At 41.1% G+C, this 22,886-nt stretch overlaps 1 protein-coding gene across 1 annotated transcript in view; it reads left to right on the top strand.

The window, feature by feature from the left end:
* The window catches only part of LOC126161691 (uncharacterized), a 302,362-nt gene that overhangs the window by 270,637 nt on the left and 8,839 nt on the right, over positions 1-22,886 (top strand). The window contains exons 17-18 of the mRNA XM_049917707.1: positions 531-607; positions 7,582-7,777. Of these exons, the coding sequence (XP_049773664.1) occupies positions 531-607; positions 7,582-7,777 (273 nt within the window). The remainder of the gene's footprint in view (positions 1-530; positions 608-7,581; positions 7,778-22,886) is intronic.

Here is a 22,886-nt window from a genome sequence, read left to right as displayed (position 1 = left end):
ATCTGGTTCCTACTACTCGTCGTCACTGTGAGATTTGAGGCAGTGGCTAAGGCATTTCATCATTGAAGGTATATTAAACCCTAACCACTCTTCATAATCCTACTCTCGTTCCATATTGCTCATTATTCACTTCTTTTTATTTTGGGATTTTATTGTTTTCTGCACTACTCTAAGTGACAAAACTACCAGGATACGTGAAATGGATAACAAATGTACATAATAACTTTTTGAATATCTGAAATAATTTTAGGTAGCAGAGCTTTTTCTGACATTTTGACTGGCAACATTTAACGTTGCAATCATTTATGTTAGTAAGTTACTAAATTTTATAGGCAATAAGTGTGCATCATTGTTGTAAGATTTGAGCTTAAGACAGACTATGACGGCCCACTTGATTCAGCAACTGGATTCTTTTTGTCACTACTGAGCCACTGGTTTACATGCTCCTAAAATTCTTCTGAATAGTTCAGAAGTTTGTTTTGCTGTAATACACTATTATAAGCCATTTGAATTTGTTTCCTTGTTTGTAGGTATGTTCCCGCCCAGGAAGTTGATCTTACCACGGAAGAGAAAGGACGACAACCTGTACGATACATTAAAAAAACATGTGAGTACCTTGAGATGGGGGGCGGGGCCTTTTTTTTAATGGGATCCTAAAGTGATTCCTCATTCTTAGTTATTACTTTCACATAGAAGACCAAAAGCTTCTTTCTGTCCTTTTGTTGAACTTTACAGTTCCGAAACAAATAGTAACAAGAGGTAAGCCAAAGATAACCCGGAATGTAAGAATTACTGTATGCCAAAAGATATACTTCTCTTGTCCAATAGTGACATTAGCTGTCAGGTGGATAGTATGATAATATAGGAATAAAAACTACACCCTCTAGTGTTAAAAAGTAATTGAAACTGCTGAAAGTAATAAGATACGAGAGCTGAGGGGATTTATTTATTCCTTTTTTACATTTGATGCTGTGTACACTGGAATTTCTCTTGCATCTAGGACTTTTTGTGTACAGACACCTCTCATACAGTGAATGTTTTAACTAGTTAGAGAAAAAAAAATACGTACCTTTCATTTTTCATCTCTTGCTAACATATAACAGCCTTGAAATTTTGGCTGTGGGCAGACAGCTAGATTCTGACGTTTTGGTTTCTCAAAAGTATTTGACATTTTAGCATAGTAATGACTTGCATTAAATATGTAATTGTAAGGCATTTCAAAGAATTATTGGCCTTAGAGAATTCAAGATGATTAGTACGTAACTCATGGGAAGTAAATGTTCACAAGAAATATGGTTATTAGTGAAAGAATGTTGATAACATGGACAAAGTTTTCATACCCTGTCTGACCGGAAAAAAAGAAGAAGAAACCAAATGGTTGGATGTCGTCATGACTTTGTACATGTACACACCATAGGCAGGTATGTGAATGATCGAGAGTTCTTTGTGGCAGGTAGAATGGCCAACTTAGTGCATTGGTGTTGTTCGTGTTTAATGTTGTTACCAGGTCTAGTATAGTATGTAAGGGGGTGTGAAAAGTTTCTGACTTCGAGAGATAACTATGAAGAGGATGGAAATGCCACATACTTGCGAGACAGCATTTGCAGCACCTGATAGGACCGTATTGTGGGTCTCCATTTGCCCAACAGGTCAAATCGAGTATTATCCTGATTTGTAACCTATTTGAATATGATGGTGAACCAAAGTTGGACTGCATGGGTATGTGAAACCAAGCATACTCGTCCACTAGTTTCTGGTCGACCACTTCTGACCACTGCAGGGGAGGATCACCATATTGTGTGTCAAGCTCTCCACATCTGCACCTTGCATTCAGAATAAGTAATGGACCCCCTGCAACATTCTACCATCCCACATCATTGGTCAGAGACCAGTAGAAACTAAACTATGGAATTACAGTCCCTTGTGTAGGCTGCCATTAATACCACAACATACACAACTGTATATGGAGTGGTGCTGTGATGGGGAAGTGTGGACTGCTGATAAATAGCCTCACATTGTATTCAGCAATGTGTGGCAGTTCTGCACTACTGCAGATGACCATTGGCGATAATAGCAGCAACATGTTATTCCTGGTATCATGCTGTGGGGAGCTGCCAGGTATGACTAGATCACACCTGGTAGTGACTGATGGAACTCTTGATGACACAATGGTACATCAGGGACATCCTATGTTCTCATGTGTTACCTCTCACGTGACGGTATCATGATGCCGTTTTTCAAAAAGACAGTGCTCACCCATACATGGTAGGTATGCACGTGTGTGAACTGTGTGTATGATGTATTCATGTGACTAACAAGATCCCCTGATGTGTCCCCAATACAACATGTTTGGGACTAGCTTGGACATCAGATCTGTTCAGAGCCAGTATCCAGAATATCAAGAGACCAGTTTCAACAGTTGGGGCCAGATTGGCTTAGGAGAGGTTGCAATGGTCTTATGACACCCTTTCCAATTGATCTGCGTGCATCCAGGCCAAAAGGGGTCAAACATCATACTGATCTCTGTTGATACGTATCCTGGACAAGAAAACTTCTGTTTTGGAAGGTATTTTTACATTGACCATTCTGCTTCTGGCAATGTTGGGTAATTACACTACTGGCCATTCAAATTGCTAAATCAAGAAGAAATGCAGATGATAAACGAGTATTCATTGGACAAATATATTATACTAGAACTGACATGTGATTACATTTTCACGCAATTTGGGTGCATATACCCTGAGAAATCAGTACCCAGAATAAACACCTCTGGCCGTAATAACAGCCTTGATACTCCTGGGCATTGAGTCAAACACGGCTTGGATGGCGTGTACAGGTACAGCTGCCCATGCAGCTTCAACACGATACCACAGTTCATCAAGAGTAGTGACTGGCTTATTGTGGCAAGCCAGTTGCTTGGCCACCATTGACCAGACGTTTTCAATTGGTGAGAGATCTGGAAATTGTGCTGGCCAGGGCAGCAGTCGAACATTTTCTATATCCAGAAAGGCCCGTACAGGACCTGCAACATGTGGTTGTGCATTATCCTGCTGAAATATAGGGTTTTGCAGGGATCGAATGAAGGGTAGAGCCACGGATCGTAACACATCTGAAGTGTAATGTCCCCTTTTCAAAATACCGTCAATGCGAACAAGACATCCAGACGTGTAACCAATGGCACCCCATAGCATCAAGCCGAGTGACACGCCAGTATGGCGATGACGAATGCACGCTTCCAATGTGCATTCGCCGCGATGTCGCCAAACACAGATGCGACCATCACGATGCTGTAAACAGAATCTGGATTCATCCAAAACAATGAAGTTTTGCCATTCGTGCATCCAGGTTCATCGTTGAGTACACCATCGCAGGTGCACCTGTCTGTGATGCAGCGTCAAGGGTAACCGCAGCCATGGTCACCAAGCTGATAGTTCATGCTGCTGTAAATGTCGTCGAACTGTTGGTGCAGATGGTTGTTGTCTTGCAAATGTCCCCATCTGTTGACTCGGGGATCGAGACATGGCTGCACCATCTGTTACAGCCATGCGGATAAGATGCCTGTCGTCTCTACTGCTAGTGATATGAGGCCGTTGGGATCCAGCACGGCATTCCGTATTACCCTCCTGAACCCAGCAATGTCACAATACGATAAACCGCAATCGCGATAGGCTACAATCCGACCTTTATCAAAGTCGGAAATGTGATGGTACACATTTATCCTTCTTACACGAGGCATCACAACAACGTTTCACCAGGCAACACCAGTCAACTGCTGTTTGTGTATGTCGCCACTGGCACCAACCTTGTGTGAATGCTCTGAAAAGCTAATCATTTGCATAGCACAGTATCTTCTTCCTGTCTGTTAAATTTCACATCTGTAGCATGTCATCGTCATGGTGTAGCAATTTTAATGGCCAGTAATGTACTATGTATCAGTGAGTTTGTTTGTGAAATTTGCAGGAAAGATATGTGGCTATTAGTTGAACTCCCTCTTTCTCCCTGCTTTGCGAAACACTTGTGCCTTACATTAAGATAACAGTTATTTAAAGAAGACTATCTACATCTATGCCACCATATGGTGCATGGCAGGGATATCTTGTACCATTACTAGTCATTTTCATTCCTGTTCCACTTGCAAATGGAGTTGTGGATAAAAGTTTGTCTATATGGTTCCTTATGAACTCAGATTTTTGATCTTCATGTGGTCCTTCTGTGAGATGTGTGATGGTTGCAGTAGAATTGTTCTGCAGTCTGCTGCAAATGCCAGTTCTTCAAATGTTCTCAATAATGTTTCGTGAGAAGAATATTATCTTCCCTCCAGGGATTCTTTTTTAGTTTATGAAACATTTATGTAATACTCGCATGTTGATCAAACCTACTGCTAGCAAATGGCCTCTGAACTGCTTGTATCTCTTGCTTTAATCTGACCTGGTGGGGAAAGCACTTGAGCAGTACACAGGAATGGGTCGCACAGTTGTTCCATACATGGTCTCCTTTATAGATTAGCAACAGTTTCCTAGAGTTCTCTCAATAAACCGAAGTTGATAATACACCTTCTTTACAGCTAACCATATGTTCTTGTTCTATTGCGTATCGCTTTCCAGCATTACACCTAAGTATTTAATCGATGTGACTCTGTCAAACAGCACACTACTGATACTGCATTCAAACCCTTACATATTTCTGCATTTAGAAAGCAACATGTGTGGCTCAAGCAACTCAGTAAGTCAGTGTATGCCTGTTCTCTATTGATATTCTTTACCTTAAACATTGTAGCAAGTGACAGTTGCTGTATATTGTAGAATGTAATACTTGTCTCTACTTCCTAACACTTCTTTTTTTATGTGTTTTGCTGATCTGCTTTTCAGATTCCCCTGCCCCATTGTTGTTGACACCAGAAGTACTCCTTCTAAGAGTATCAACTAATCCGTGGGCAATATCTTTGGTTGTTTTTGGGATACAGGAGAATTTACCATTGGACCTGTGTTTTGCCGCAACAGTGTATTGCCTCCTGTGTAACTGGTGCTTTCCTGCAGTTTATAATTTGAAACCGTAAATTTATAACAGTGATTTTGATACAAATGATCATGTGTGGATGCATTATATGTAATTCATGTCATTAATAGTAAGTGTAGGATGTGTGGTGAACCTTTTGCAGTTATGTGATTGGTTTTGATCAGTTGTCACTGAACATATTGTTCCTAATTATAATCTTCTTGTGAATAGATGCCTAAGGATGGTCTGCTTTGATCAATTACCACAGAACACACAGTCCCTAATTATCGTCATTTTTATTGGGTGTAGATGTGTGAGGATGATCTTTTGTTTGATTGAAACTACTAGTGTTCCAATAAAGAAGTAACGTAACAAATACCTGACAAAATCATGTGGTTTTTTTAAATGTTTTAAAGCTCTAAATCACCATCACCACAAAGTAATGGTTGATAAAGATTATTTGTTTCAATACTTTCCATTATTTCTGACAATCACTTGCACAGTACCTTAGTAGTGGTGTGGCAGTTAATGACATTATTTCTTGAATTTCATTTTTGATTGGCCATTGGGAAAACATAAACTTAAATTTTCTTTTCTCATTCATGGCAATTTCCTAGTTTTACGATAAGACCTAGTAACATCAGTAACTATTTGATTCTGAGACAGAGTTGTTCAGTGTTATGGAATTCAAAGCCGCTTATTTTGTTTTTGGTCCAGAGATCAAGGCTTTTTAGCCCAAATATCTCCAATGCTTCCTTGCTTTCATGTCATAATTCATCAATGGTACATATACAGTTAGGACAGGTCAGGAGATTTTCCGTATCCTGATAGTCACCAGAATCCCATCTGTCATTGTATTAATCTATAAGGCCCCTTGGTCACGTTCGCTCGTTCAGAAGCTACAGTGGTACTGTCATTACCCTCATTCCTAGAATTTATAGCCTAGCAAAATTCCACAAGGCAGAATACCCACTGCATCTCATAGTAAATGGAAACAGGTGAATGACATTATCTGTTGACACAACATTTGACTTTCAAATTACAGCATCTAGTTGCAAAGTTTGTGAAGGATTCTACACATTTTGTGGAAATACTTCATATGATGTCAACAGATGTATTTGTGAGTTTTGACATTAAATCATTATTTACAAATGTTCCTACACAAGAAGTTTTGGACCAGGTGGAAGAGAAGATATCACCAAACAGAGCAGAGCTAGTGAAACATTGCCTACAATCCAGCTGTTTCAAATGGTGAAGAGTTTTAATAAACAAGAGTAGCAGTGGATTCTTCTTTGTCCACTTTTGCTCAAAATATCTTCATCGTCATTAGGCCACACAGAGAGGACACATTTCCTTATTTCTACAAGTCTCTCAACAGCATCCATCCTGAAATCAGTTTCACTGTGGAAAGAGAGGTTGCTCATGGTTTACTTTTCATTTATATCCTGATGGAAAATTAGGACACAAATTATACAAGAAATGCAGAAGATACTTGCATGTGGATCCTCAGCACCACCCTCTGCAGGAAGAGAAAGTTCTCAGAACATTGACAGCTAGAACATATCTTGTCAATGATGAAGAAAAGTTAAAATGAGAATTAAGTCATCTAAGGAAAACATTGACGTCGAATAGCTATTGATGCTAAGTCAGCAGATAGGGGTCTGACTGAAATGTAAAAGAGTAACAGATAGGAAAGAGAGAGAACAGATAACATGACAATAATTGGTGTTCTTTGTCGCAAATAATGATCATGATTGATTGAATTAGAAATATCCTCTGTCACAAAGGTCAAAAGCTAATTTTTTTCAAGTGACCATAAAATAAAAGATGGGTTGATATTGATAAAAGACCAACCATATCCACCACAGACTGTTGCAGTAGACAGAATTAAGCCCAAGTGTGATAAAATATTCAAGGGGGAGACATGTTGTACAGGTAAAGAATGGTAAAAGATGACGAGCACCACGTGTGGCTCATGCAACTCTTCATTCAAGATACAGATTTTTTTTCTAATGTCCTTATTTTAGCTAAATCACCATAAATATCTAACAAAAAGTCATACAGACAGTTGAAATTGCTAAAAACCCTATGCAAATATAATCAGCCATCACTTGCACTCACCCCACCCCCCCTTCCTCCCAGCTAATGGAATGCCACTAAATGCTTCCTCCAGTTGTGGAAATGTAATTGAATAGTCAGTCATAAATATTTACACCAATAAATTCACTAAATGCTCTCTTTAAGTTTGAGAAACTTCAACAGTATTCAGTTATTTCCTTGGAGGAGACCACAGTAAGAAAGCTGAAACGTCAGGTCCAAAAATTTGGGATGGAATTGTGTGGTACCAAATCTCAAGAACTTTTTACTTCATCGACATTGGCCATGAAAGACAACATTCTTATATAACTTGTCCCAAACTTGAGATTCATCAACTTCAGCTTGCATGTTCCTCATAATCATGATCAATATTTTTATATAAAGTGAACATTTCTGTGTTTAAATGTTTCTAATGAATAATTAGCATGCGTGATAATAATATATGTACATCATCTCAACTGTTAACATTCTATGCCCTTTGTGTTTCAGCGATATCTGGAAGACTACTAAATCTTATAAACTACAATGAACAAGCTTATTTCTGTACAGATGAATTTGTTAGAAGTTTTTCTAAATTTAGTGGAAGACATGTCTTATTAAAAATTCTCGATACTACTGGCATGACTCTACCATTCGTTGAAGTAAATAGAACAGATAACTTTGAAATGTTTCAGATGCTGGACAAGTAAGTTTTTAGAAGTACTGTCTTTTATAAATTATGTTCATGGCTTTGTAATTAATTCTCATTTGAAAACTGCATTATTTCTATCCCAAGGAATGTATATATAATCCATTCATAACAGAACCACATTTTCTGAAATATTTTTTAGTAGAAATACAATATCTCTAGTTTGGTAGTCATTGTTGATCTTGATATTTAACATTGTTTCAGAAATTTTACATTAAGCACTGTATTTTACTTGCTGAATTTAATTTTAAAACACTAATGGAAATTCCTGGATGGAAAAATAAGGCAACCACTCACCTATAGCAGACTGCTGTGTGCAGCACAAAAACATGTCATGGGAAACAGTATTCATACTATCTTGGAGCTCTTGCTCTTTTTATAGTAAAAGTGCACAAATTCACACAAATACCCAAACATATAGAGAGAGAATGCCCACATGGGGAAGTGGGAGAAAGAGTGGTGTAAGAAGCCACTACACACCTGGACAGGGAAGGAGTTGGGGAGTTATGTAGACAAAAGAGAGGAGGAGAAAGATAACGTAAGGCAATGGGAAACAGGTTAGTGGAAGTTTCAGCTGGGGGACTGAGAAAGTGCAGGATATGCAGAGAAACAGTTAACACCTACATAGTTCAGAGAAACTTGTACTGGAAGAGAATATCCAAGTGGCCCAAGTAATGAAGCAGCTGTTGCATTAATTAGTGTTGTGGTATGCAGCATTTTTGACAACTAGTTGGATAAGTCTGATGTTTGCCACAGTTTGGTTGTGGCCATTCGTACAAGTAGACCGTTGATTACTTGTCATGCCCACACAGAATTTCATACAAAAGTACAGAATAGTTCAAATATAACACATCTGCTTTCACACATGGCGCTGCCGTGTATTGTGTCTGGATTACAATAGGAGATGGTGGGGGTGGGGAGGGGGGGGGGGGGAGACGACACTTATGGCATCTGGGTTGACCACAAGGGAATGACCCATGAGGTGCAGGATTGAAATAGCGATGGACAAGGAAATTCTGTAGGTTGGATGGGTGATGGGGACACTACTTTGATGTGGGTCAGATTTTGGGTAGGAGGATATCTATCATGTCTGGCCATGATGATGAGTAATCCAAACCCTGGCGAAGGATGTGGTTGAGCTTTTCAAGACCAGGGTGATATTGGGTGATCAGAGGCATGTTGGCTGGTTAAGAGGATCACTGGTGTCAGAGTAGGTGGTGGCACGGGAGATCTGTTTATGGATGAATTGGATAGCAGATTGTGTGTCAATAGAGGCCCTGGTAAGGTTTTCATCACATTTCAACAACTGCTTTCCACTGCAGATGTGGCATCTACTGGTGGCAAGGCTGTGAGGAAGAGACTTCTTGACATGGAGCAGGTGATAGATGTCAGAGTGAGTCACTGTTTGGCAAACCCTACGATGCTATAGATCTGATGTCTGGTGAGAAGCAGGTAACAGTTTGGTTTATTGACATAAGACATCAACCGGAATGATTTACACATTGAATCAAGTGTATAACCATTTGATAAGTGGTCAAGAGATTAGAAAGACGAACTATATAGCCTTTCCACACGTGGGTGTACATATAAAAGCGTAATATGAACTTATCTCATGGACATGGCTAGTGACTGTGAAAATAGTCTGTCATTTGAAGGCAGGTCTCCAGAAAAGCAAGAGTGAACACCAATACTTTGGCCAAAGCATGTAATGGAAGAAAATAGCTCGCTGTGAATGTGAAATCTGTGCAATGGAACTCTGGTATAAATTAACTAGCTACATGTTCCCCACGCCTCGTGCAGTAGCGACTGGAAATTCTGAATCCAGTTTGGCCTCTTTACCTTGCTCTGAGTCGGAGACATGTCTCTATGTGAATGTCTTCTGTTGCTGCCTAAACTGAGAAGTGTTCTTGACGGCGAACTGAGAAGTGTTCTTGACGGCGTCTCTGAAGCAAATATACTCTGTGATGTCTCACTGGCTGATTGTAGCAGACTTTGCACAGTCCAATCAATAACTATTTTATAAACAAGTTTAACAGCTTCCTATTTTTGCAGATTTTGTCAAGGTTTTGTTAACCAATAATGGTGTGATACAGGAATGAAGGCAGAAAATCTCACACACTTCATAACAGATTTTCAGCCCCAGTCAGCTAAAAAACTCTCACATAGGCACTTGTGAGGAAATTGCACCTCCTATCGAAATAGTTACTTTGAACCAATCACAGGACCCCTTACTCAGATTTAAACGAACATTCCTGTGTGGCACGACACCATCAATAGCTGGACACACAGTCTGAAGCTCTGTGTTTTCACCTGGCCTTCGGATCTTACCCCGCCGAAAAGGCCTGCTTATAGTGTATTCTATAGTGCAGTTTTTATTGAACTCAGTCCACCCATTGCTCTGGTTCTAGATTTTGACAAAATGGCAACATTATTGCTCCCATTTGAGCCTCTGGGCTCGCGTGTTTATCTGTCTTTTCTCTATGCCTCTGACATCGTTCCTGTAGAGGGGATAAGTGGAGTGCTCCTTAATAATTACAACGCCAACTTTCCTCAGCCCACTTCATTCTTACACACAGATTACTAGGCACTGTTGTAACTGCAACGTATGGGTTCTTCAAAGCATATCAGTGCCCTGTGCTGCCCTGATCACTTCACAGCTGTAAACAGTGCCTGCTGGGCCATGTCTTCTCATCTGTGAATGGCATCATTAACCTACCTCACAGAATTGTTCGCTAAATATTAATATTGCCCACACCTGCTATCTGATGCGACAATCGGTCCCTTAACTACTACCCTTTAGCCATAGCTGTGCAAAACTTTCAGGAATTACCCAAATCCATGCCTTTACTGACTTGTGCAGTAACAGTTGTGATCGTCTATACTTTCCCAGGTTAAATGTGATCAGTAAGCAAGTGATTCAAATACTTACAAGTGATTCAAATACTCACCCTTTTATAGAGTCACAAGAAAGAGAGACTGCCAGTACTCATGGAATCCTGGCAAATGACTGACAAAATCGCATTTGTTGATCTGAAAACTGGCTACAAAAATTGTAGGGTTCCAGGCTTTGGAAATCATGTTGGAGGTCAACAGATTCATATGTTAGGTGTCACTTGAACTGTTAAACATGCCCGTAAGATGCTACAGATCCAATCCCTGGTAACATACAGGGAAGAGAGGCTCCCATAAGATATGCATATTTAATAGAAACAGTCTCATGCAATGGATAATATATTGGGGATGGCTCAATTAAGCATGAAAGTATGGGTACCATATTTTACACTAATTTATTAACGAAGGTACTTGTCAAACTACAAAAGGAAACTAACCATCACTATAACAGTCTGGTCTTTTGACATAAGAAATCAGACAAAATGATTTACCCACTGAATCAAGCATATAAATATTTAATAAGTGGACAACAGCCTGCAAATATGAATTATAGCCTTGGCATAGGCAGGTGGACATAATATGAAACTATATTTGGGGTATGGCCAGTGACTGTTAAAATGGTTAGTGATTTGAAGACAGTTCCCCCAGAAGCAAGAAAGAACACCAATACTTTTGCCCAAACCACCTGATGTGCCTACTAGTGGTCTGTGAATGTTAAATCTGTGCAATGAAACCCTAGTGGAAATTAGCTAGCTTTACATCCCCTCGCTTTGGTAGCTGCATCGACTGCACATGCTTACCACTCTTAAAAGGTGCTAGTGTTGAAGATGGCTGTAGTATTGGCTGCAGATTCCGAGTCCAGCTCGGCCTCAGTACTTTTCCATTAGTTGGAGACATATCTCTCAGAATATCTTTTGTGCCTATCTGGAATGAAGTGTGTACTTGATGGCTTCTTTGAAACAGAAGCTTGCTGGCCAATTGCAGCAGACGTTCTGAGCTCTGACCATTAATAATTTTATAAACAAGTTTGATAGTTTCTTACTCTCGTGGATTTTGTGGTTGTTAACCAGTAATGGCATGGCATGGGAAAGAAGGCAGAAAATCTCCACCACTACATGATGCATTTCCAACAATAGTCAACCGAAAGCCTTACCTGTAGGCACACATGGGAAATCACGCTTTCTATAGAAGTAATAACTGTGAGTCATTCACAGAACCCCTTAGTCAGATTTAAATGAACATTCCTGTGTGGCACGGTAATGTCCAATGGCTTGTTCCTTAGTGTGAAGCTCTTTGTTTTCACTTAGCGTTCAGTTCAGATATCACCCAACCAGAAAGGGTGGTGGTGGTTGTTGTTGTTGTTGTTGTTGTGTGTGTGTGTGTGTGTGTGTGTGTGTGTGTTTACACACAGTCTGCCATGTTCTACACACCATACCTGCTCAGAGACAGTTTTGAGCACCAGACAAGTTTGTTACACTGTGGTCCTCCTAAATTAACTTCCCTATTGTGAGCCAGCTACAGAAAACCCCCAAGGCTGTACAAAAAAACAGTCCTTCCTCACCACTTGAAAAGGAAAGGCGAAGAAGTAGTAATTAGCAGTGCAATCATTGGTAGCAGTGAATATTTTCTACAGTGTTACAGAATTCACGATATACTGACTACCTACTTATTTCTATGTTTGTGTGTCGCTAACTACACTCGATATTTCCAGTAATCAGCCACATGGATGGCTTTATTATTTGCTGTGCTAAGGTCTGCTACTGTATAAGTGTTGTGTATTTTTGGGGATATTATTAGATGTAGATGATGATGTATTGCACCACACTCGCAAGAATCATTCTCTTTATACTCTCATTTTCTCAGGCGGGGAGTGGACCTTGTGACACCAGGTATTTCGTGGTTAAGCGCTCTATCTGTCGGAAATGTTAGATGAGTCCCAGCAGCCAATTGTTCTTTAAGCTTTATTAGCGTCTGATTAATAAGTTTTAGTATAAAGTATCTTCCCATTTTTCATGCAGCTCATCTAAAGAGTCAGCCATTTGTATAAAACATTGTCGGGACTTCAGTCAGCTGTGCTGTATTTGGTAGCTGTATAATGGATGCCAGGGGTCATTCGACTGTTTAGCCGCAACTTACCTTCTGATTATGGTTGGAGTTGTGCTGACAATGGCTTAAATATTTTGAACTGTCATTGGTTTTAGGCAGCCATACACTATGCGTATTCTCTCATTGATTACCACATTGACGTATTTTGCATGTGCAGAGTTGTCCCAAACAGCTGCTGCGTAATCTGCTGCAGAAATCATGGTGCAAGAGCCAGTGTTCTCAGAATTAGTGGTTGAGCTGCCCATTTCATGCTGGTGAATTTTCGTATAGTATTGTTCCTCGCACACACTTTCCCCTTAATATTTTGACAGTGCTTTCGAAATATCAGATTCTGTCAAATTGGATACACAAGTAATTTGGTGAGTCATCATGGTTTAGCCCTGACACTACCACGTAACTTTCAATTGTCTACGTGCCTCTTTATTTTAAGATGGAAGGCACACACCTAAGTCTTACAGGGATTTGGATTGAGGAAGTTTTCTTTGCAGTAGACAGCTAAGTCTTCGAGAGTCCACATCAATTTCCCTTCCAGTTCCTCATGCGATTTTCGTTATGCAGCCATGGTAGTAATTGTCATATATAAACTGTCTCGTTTTTCCGAAACTCCTTCATGAAAGAAGTAGTAGTAAATATTCCTGAATTCCAATCAAGAACAACTGCCAAGATGAGAAACATAGAAGAAAATATCCTCATTGTAGCAAAGCAGCTTAAATCACTTAATAAAGGCAAGGCCTCCGGTCCAGATTGTATACCAGTCAGGTTCCTTTCAGAGTAAGCTATACAACAACTCCGTATTTTGCAGTTGTATATAACTGCTCGCTTGCAGAAAGATCCGCACCTAAAGACTGAAAAATTGCTGAAGTCACACCAATACCCAAAAAGGGAAATATGAGTAATGTGCTGAATTACAGGCCTATGTCACTAACGTCTATTTGCAGTAGGGTTTTATAACATACTGTGTTCAAACATTATGAATTATCTCAAAGAAAATGATTTATTGACATATAGTCAGCACGGATTCAGAAAATATTGTTCCTGTGAAACACAACAGTTCTTTATACTCATGAAATAATGAGTGCTATTGACAGGGGATGTCAGATTGATTCCACATTTTTAGATTTCCAGAAGGCTTTTGACACCGTTCCAATCAAGCATTTTCTAACCATACTGCGTGCTTATGAAATATCACCTCAGTTGTGCGACTGGATTCGTGATTTTGTATCAGAAGGGTCATAGTTTGTAGTAATTGATGGAAAGTCATAGAGTAAAACAGAAATAATATCCAGCATTCCCCAAGGAAGTGTTATAGGCCCTCTATTGTTCCTGATCTATATTAATGACTTAGGAGACAATCTGAGTAGCCCTCTTAGATTGTTTGCAGATGATGCTGTCATTTACCACGTTGAAAGTCATCAGATGACCAAAACGAATCGTAAAATGATTTAGGTAAGATATGTGTGTGGTGCGAAAAGTGGCAATTTACCCTGAATAAAGAAAAGTATGAAGTTATTCACATGAGTATGAAAAGAAATTTGCTAAATTTTGATTACACGATTACGCAATGATTCAACTAAATACTTAGGGATTACAATTACAAATAACCTAAATTGAAATGATCACATAGATAATGTTGTGGGTAGAGCAAAACAAAGACTGCAATTCATTGGCAGAACACATAAAAGGTGCAACAGGTCTACTAAAGAGACAGCTTACACCACAGTTGTCCATCCTATTCTGGGGTATTGCTGTGCGGTGTGGGATCCACATCAGGTGGGAGTGACGGATGAAATCAAAGAAGTTCAAAGAAGGGCAGTTTGTTTTGTATTATCGCGAAATAGGGGAGATAGTGCCACAGACATGATACGTGAATTGGAGTGGCAATCATTAAAACAAAGGTGTTTTTTGTTGCGATGGGATCTTCTTGTGTAATTTCAGTCAGCAGTTTTCTCCTCCAGTTGCAAAAACATTCTATTTGAACCACCCACCTGCATAGGGAGAAATAATCATCACAATAAAATAAGAGAAATGAGGGCTCGTACAGAAAAATTTAAGTGCTCATTTTTACCACGCGCCACTCAAGAGTGGAACGGTCGAGAGACAGCGTGAAGGTGGTTCATTGAACCCTCTGCCGGACACTTAATTGTGGATACAGAGTAATCATGTAGACGTCTCACCATTTAGAGGCTGGTCGTTTGTGCAAATGTTATTAAAATTGGTAACATGACTCTGCGTTGGAGTAGGGCATTCTTTTTCATTCTCCAGCAGCTGTTCCTTCCCTGTAGTGTCAATATAAACATTTATTTTAAAGGATACATGCTACTAATTTTGTCGTTCCGAATCCTTAGTCATGTTACAAAATTTAACAAGCAACTGTTGGTGATTGACATTATCATAGGCAGCCAAGAGATCTGCAAAAGCGATTTGAATTATTTGCTTCTGTTCGAAGCTGTCTTCTTTGTGTTGGGTGAGATTCAGTATTTGGCCACAACATGACTGACTAGGCATAAATCCTGCTTGTTCTGGTATGATTTTGGTCTTTCTTGTGCCAAAAATTCTGTCAAGAACTATTCTTTCAAGTGCCTTGTACAGACGACACAGAAGTGACACAGGCCGAAGTTTTGTGGCTCTGTAGATTCTTTCCTTGTATTTAGGATGACTAACACCTCCGGACTCTCAGAATGTGAATGGTAGTGATAAAACTATTCATTTTAGGGCTGCCAGCCCAGAATGCTTTATTTGTTCGGTGCAGCTAGTAGCTTTGTTTTGATTCGTTTAGTGAAGCATTCTTCTTAACTCTTCATCACTGAATGAATTGTCGAGGGCAGCCACTAAAGTACTCATATCTTGTAGGATTTTTACTCTCTCTCTCTCTCTCTCTCTCTCTCTCTCTTTTACGATTTCCTCTTTTAATACAAGGCGGTGAGCTAACCTTTTGGGAGCTACTCCAGTTAGATCAGATGCTGGAGTCCTAGGATTGTTGTGGAAACTTTTTACTAACTTCGATGCTCACCGGTATGTCAGGATTTGTTACCAGTTTAGGCCTCTTTCAGTTCAAGCTGTTGACACTTCCTGTACAATCTCTTCACTTGCTTGATTACTGTTTTCTGAGAAAGGATTGTCATTGTACATTGATTAGAATTGCTGTAGGGGTTTTTTAGATCCTCCTTCCAGGCCTGCATTGTATTCAGTAGTGACTAAGGGATCTGAATGTTTTAAAAATAGGTTACATGACAGACTGGATGTAAACTGCCATGTAACAAGACGTATTTGTGGAACCATCTGAGAGTTGTTCATGGACATCTAGGTAGATGCCTCAATGAGTTATAAGGATCAGGTGAAGAACATTTGGGAGTAGGTGTTGAGGTTATGGAGGAAAGAGCAGAGGTTGTTCCTACCATGAATACAGATCATAAAAATGTTATCACTGCATCTTAACAAGACAAGGGTTTTAGGTGTTGACTAGATGGGAAGGACTTCTCTAGACCTAGGTGGCCCATAAATAATTTGGCATAGGATGGTGCCCTGCGAGTACCATGGCAGCCCCACAGATTTATTTATAGGTTTGGCCTTCAAAACTGGAATAATAGTGGGTCAGGATGGAATTGGCTAGGAGGATTAGGAAAGAGGTTCTGGGTTATGTATCAGGAGGTCAGGAGGATGTTAGAAGGGGGGGGGGGGGGAGTGTATAAGGACACCACATCTGCGGTGACCAACAAGGAGCCTAATGGTGACAAGAACTGTCTTTCTCAACTCAACCAGCCATCTTCCTAGATGTTGATCTCCATCTCTCAACAGACCACATAAATATGTCTGTTCAGATCAAGTGCACCAACCACTAAGAGTACCTCAACTTTGGCAGCTGTCACCTGTTCCATATCTAAAAGGCTCTCCTTTACAGCCTCACTGTCCACAGATGCTGCATCTGTGGTTGAAAGCAGGAATTGTCAAAATGTCCCAAGAGCCTAACAAGAGCTTCTATTGACAGCCAATATCCTATCTAGTTCATCCAGAAAAAAATGTCCCGTGCCATCTCTGCCTCTGACACCATGAGTCATGTTAACCAGCCACCTACTAGCACTCCTCTGATACAGATGACAGAAATATCCTACTTCCATCAGCCAAAGTAGTGATCTGCCGCCCATGTAACATACAAAATATCCTCGTTGGCCCCTACACCAATACTGCTCCCAGTAATGCAATCCACGGGTTATTCTCTTGTTGTCAACCCAGATGGAAGACCTGTCCCATACACCCACCCACTACCTCCTACTACAGTCCAGTCACAAAAGAAGGCAACACCACGTGTGAAAGTACAAGTGTTACACACTGCCGTTCGTGAAAAGTTCAACACCGAGAAAGAATTATCTAAATAGTGCCACACTTGGTGGAAGTGGCGACGAGTGTGCAAGCAGTACGTGATACATTTTGCAGTGAGATGGGGTGCATCTATATCTACATCTACATCCATACTCCGCAAGCCACCTGACGGTGTGTGGCGGAGGGTACCTTCAGTACCTCTATCGGTTCTCCCTTCTATTCCAGTCTCGTATTGTTCGTGGAAAGAAGGATTGTCGGTATGCCTCTGTGTGGGCTCTAATCTCTCTGATTTTATACTCATGGTCTCTTCGCGAGATATACGTAGGAGGGAGCAATATACTGCTTGACTCTTCGGTGAAGGTATGTTCTCGAAACTTTGACAACAGCCCGTACCGAGCTACTGAGCGTCTCTCCTGCAGAGTCTTCCACTGGAGTTTATCTATCATCTCCGTAACGCTTTCGCGATTACTAAATGATCCTGTAACGAAGCGCGCTGCTCTCCGTTGGATCTTCTCTATCTCTTCTATCAACCCTATCTGGTACGGATCCCACACTGCTGAGCAGTATTCAAGCAGTGGGTGAACAAGCGTACTGTAACCTACTTCCTTTGTTTTCGGATTGCATTTCCTTAGGATTCTTCCAATGAATCTCAGTCTGGCATCTGCTTTACCGACAATCAACTTTATATGATCATTCCATTTTAAATCATTCCTAATGCATACTCCCAGATAATTTATGGTATTAACTGCTTCCAGTTGCTGACCTGCAATTTTGTAGCTAAATGATAAAGTAGGCTGATCAGAGGCCCCTCGTGTCGGTCCGACAGGGTCAGTGTTGCACCTAGTGTAGTTGGTGCAGAACTGTTACACAAGGTGGAAACAATACAATGAGTGCCAGAATGCCTCGTCAACGTCAAAAGGAGCCATATCAGCATGTAAGCAAGTTCGAACGGGGCAGAATGGTCACTCTCCGGGAAGTGGGGTTGTCATACCATGACATTTCGGCTTGTACAGGATATCCTGCTATGACAGTGATGCATGTGTGGAAGCAGTGGATAGAGGAAGGTCATAGGCAGTTACAAGAGGGAACTAGACCATGGAACATGACCACACTACGGGATGACCGTAATCTTGTCTGCATGGCCATTAGGGACCGCACAGCGTCATCCACAGTGTTGGCTCGTCACTGGAGCACTGCAACACGTATGAACTTGTCTGCATCAACGGTTCGTCACAGTCTTCTGCAGGTTGGACTGGTTGCATGCATGCCGTTACCTCGGCTTCCATTGTCCAGAAACCACTAGCTCCTCTGACTGCAATGGGCACATGAACACTGTCACTGGGGTGCCGAGTGGCAACATATAACCTTTTTCAGATGAGTGCCACTTCAACATGTCCTACAGTGATGGCCACAAACATGTCCACCGGTACCATGGTGAACGCAACCTGGGGAGCTGCATTGTGGAGTGACATAGCGGACAAACACCAGGTGTGATGGTTTGCGGTGCCATTGGTTACAACAACCAATCTCGCCTCATACGTATCGCAGGCACTTTGAACAGCAACTGGTACCGGAAAGAGGTTGTGGAGCCTGAGGTACTTCCCCTGTGTCAGGCATCTCCACAGGCCACATTTCAACAGGACAATGCCCGGTCAAATATATTGTGAGGATGTACAGGCCTTCTTCGATGAGCGACAGGTACCATTGCTTCCCTGGCCTGCACAATTGCCAGACATGTTGCCAATCGAACATGTCTGGGATAGGGTTAGTCGGCACCTGGTGCATTACGGTCCTCCATAACTGGTGTCATGTGAGTTTGGATACAAGTTGCATGGAGGGAAATCCCTCAGGTACCTATTTAGAACCTTATTGATTCAATGCCATGGCATATAGCAGCTCTTAATTGCAGCGCATGGCGGCCACACGTCATACTGAATAGGAGGGCTCAAAGGACGTGCAGGTTTGAAAAGGTTATTATTTGTTACTTGTCACATATCTAACTTGCGGCATTAAATTAATTGAATTCATGTGTTTCCTTCCTGGTGTTGCAATTTCCACATATGGTAGTGTATCTCAACTACGCTGTGCTTCTGTACAGCATTCTATGTGACTGTGACAGGTAACCGACTTTCTACTCACATGAATGAATGGCTACAGTCAAACCTTTGCAAACTTCAGACTTAACCATCCACCGCACCGTAACACTTCTTCATTACACATTTCTCTGAACTATGGGAATTGTCCCTCCAGCATATCCTACATTCTCGCAGTTCCCCTGGCTGAAAGTTCCACTAGCCTGTTTCCCAAAGCCTTACGTTATCTTTCCCCTCCTCTCTTTTGTCTACATCACTCCCCCACTCCTTGCCCATCCAAGTGTGTACTGCCCTCTTACACCACTGTTCCTCCCCCTTCCCCTCCCCCTCCCACCCAATACCTTCTCTCCCTCCCCCCCCCTCTCTCTCTCCCTCTCTCCCTCTCCCTTTCTCTCTCCTCTCCTCCCCGTGTCTCCCTCTCATCACGACCTTCCTCTCACTCCCCCCTCTTCCTCTTTCTACCTCTCATATCTCTCCCCTTTGAGCTTTTGTGTTGTGCAGTCACTGAGTCACCTATCAAAAGACCTGCCTCAAACTACCCTCTCCTTGCCTCCTGCATCCTTGTGCGCCCCCACCCCCTACCCCTCTCTCCGCTGCCTCCATCTGCCAAGGTACCTGCATTCATTAATCAGTCTTATCACTACTACGGGAGATTATTTATTTTGTGCGTGCGTGTGTGCGAGTGTGCGTGCGTGCGCACTCGCGTGTGTGCGCTTTTACTACAAGAACGCTAGTGTGAGTACTGTTCTCTGTTACATGTTTTTGTGTGCCTCGCAACAGTCCGCTATAGAGAAATTAATTTTATTTGCTTGTTTATTTGTACTAAAATTATTGCCCAATCTATATTATTTACCACTCTATTACCATGTAAACAGTAGAAACATTCTCGTTGATGGGACTAATGTTGTTTCTAGAAGCACTTGTTGCGTTGTTACCTAATCTTGCAAAGACATCAGCACTTCATTTTGTGTATATTCTTCTCCTAAATGTAATTTTTCTGTTTGTTCTAGCTATAAAAAATCTAGATATTCCAAATAAATATATTACATTTAATAGAGCTAAATGGGGTACTAAATTAAATGCTTTTCAAAAACAAGCTAAAAGCTCTGGCTGGTTAAAAAATAATCAGACTATCAACAAGGTGTACAACTTTGCTCCCCCCCAACATTTGAGGCTTTAATGAAACAAATTGGCTACACATGTATCATTCAAAGTATTTTCCATCAGTGGCCACTACTTTCTCCCATCTTTTGAGCAGTGTATGAATCCCGCGTTGAGAAAATTGTTCATCTTTTGAAGCGATCCACAAATCGATCCAATTTGTAACTTCTTCATAAGATCAGAAGTGTTGGTTAGCCAGGCCATGCGCCGTTGATATAAACAGATGATAGTCAGAGGGAGAAATGTCTGGAGAATATGGCGGGTGGTCTAGGACTTCCGATTTTAATGTTTCCAAGTACATTTTGACCTCTTTTGCAACGTGGGGTCAAGCGTTGTCATGCTGCGAAATCACTTTATCATGTCTCTCGCTGTATTGCAGCCATTTTTCTTCTAATGCTCTGCTCATATGCATTAATTGCATTCGATAACAAGCACCTGTGATTGTTTCACTTGGTTTTAACACCTCATAGTACACGACGCCGAGCTGGTCCCACCAAATGCAGAGCATGATCTTGGAGCTGTGAATGTTCGGTTTGGCCATTGATGTCGAAGCATGGCTGGGATATCCCCATTATTTTTTGCGTTTAGGGTTATCGTAATGAAACCATTTTTCATCCTCGGTCACAATGTGATGCAGAAATCCCTTCCATTTTTGCCTCTGAAGCAACTGTTCACAAACACACACGTGCTGTTCAACGTCTCTTGGTTTCAGCTCGCATGGGACCCAAGTTCCTTCTTTCCATATCATGTCCATAGCCTTGAGACATTTTTGAAATGGATTGCTGTGTCACTCCCACTAATCGTTCTAATTCTTCTTGAGTTTGACACGAGTCTTCACTCAGCAATGTCTCCAATTCTGCATCTTCGAAAACATTCTCCTTCCACCATTGTGCCGGTCTGCGACATTAAAATCACCATTCTTGTAGTGTTGAAACCACTCACGACAGGTTCTCTCATTAATAGCGTCCTTACCATATGTATACTTGAGAGCATTCGATGAGACTCAGCCGCTGTTTTCTTCATATTGAAACAAAACTGTAACACCTCCCGCAAATGACAAGAATTAGGCCTGTAAACTGACTTTTTCAATCAAGAACAACTTTATGATGCAGACACAAATCAACTAATGTTTGAATGAGGTTATGTCAACTGAGGTCCAAGCTAACTGCCTGACCTATGCAATCTGTTTCTTTCGACTGCTACTTACCATTGTCGCCACCCATCGGCAAACGGCGGAAGCAAAGTTGTGTATTAACAGACAAACAGCGTGGGCCTGACGCAAACGCTACACTGCCGTGTAATAAGGCCTCTCTCTCAATTCCCACTACCCATTCACCTGCTAACATTCGTTTGTTCCAGACCATGTACCAACTGTCCTTTGAAGGAAAAAAAAAATTGAAAGAGCAACAGATTAATGTGAAATTTGTGTTAAACTTGGAAAGACTGCCACAAAGGCCCATTCTATATTGAAACAAGATATGATGATGAATGTCTTCCACACCCTCTGGTTTTTAAGTGGTTTAAGCAGTTCAAAGAGTGAGGAAAAAGAGATTGAACGTGAATTACATTTATGGTGGCGCTCAGTGTCAACAATAGATGGACCGCTAGAGGATCCAGAACAAAACGACTGATAAAGTGGAGTCTCAGTTGGTAACTAGGTCTCTGCATTTGAAGGATGACAGTGTTGCAACAATCCATGCTGGTTTGTAGCAAGTGAAAGGCTCAATGATACATAGGGGGGGGGGGGGGGGGCAAGCACTTCTAACGTAGTCAAATAAAATTGAATGGTGATTAACAAAGTAACAGGCTATCACTCTGTGAAGAACCGGCAATCACAAGAGAAATAGACTCTTATGCTCCAAGATCAACATATTAAAATTCGGGTGACACTGGAAAAAGTTAAAAATCAGTCACAGGTCAGTTTTCAGTATTTTACACGATAGAGATCCTCGAATACTGGTTTACATGACTGCTCACACCCATTAAGAAAGCCTACTAGATTTATCACAAGGACACTAAGACAAGGTAGCAAAGCAAGTGGTGGGAACATGGATCCAGTATTGGCAAAAAAAAGCGAAAATCCACTCGTTATTGGGCAAGATGATGCTAATTGTGTGTTGTGACTGCCTTGAAGCCGAAGTTCATACTGCGCAGGACACTGTCTCACATACTGTTTCATTGTGGAGTCAAATATTATCACACCCCTAAATTGTCTTTCTTTGAATGCTGAAACCAGTGGGTGGCAAGCATGCCCAGAATAGCAGTAATGTGATTTCTGTGGAATGTTTCCTGAACAGCGAGCATGCAAACTTTTAAAAGCAAGGTCTCTGCCAAGTTATTGTCACTGAGAAAAACGTGTTGCATTGCAGGGCGAATATGTGGAGAAGGGTTAACACCATCCCACCCAGTTTCATGGTCACAACTTGATTCTGTCAAGGTGATACGGCCAGCTATTGGTGACCTGGCCTTTAAAATAATTGCATTATTTCATTGAAAAGATCTGTAGTCACTCATATATCACAGTAGATAAGAAAGTT

The sequence above is a fragment of the Schistocerca cancellata genome, chromosome 2 (genome assembly GCF_023864275.1).
Source record: "Schistocerca cancellata isolate TAMUIC-IGC-003103 chromosome 2, iqSchCanc2.1, whole genome shotgun sequence".
Taxonomy (NCBI): domain Eukaryota; kingdom Metazoa; phylum Arthropoda; class Insecta; order Orthoptera; family Acrididae; genus Schistocerca; species Schistocerca cancellata.
This window is presented reverse-complemented; position numbering and strand designations above follow the sequence as displayed.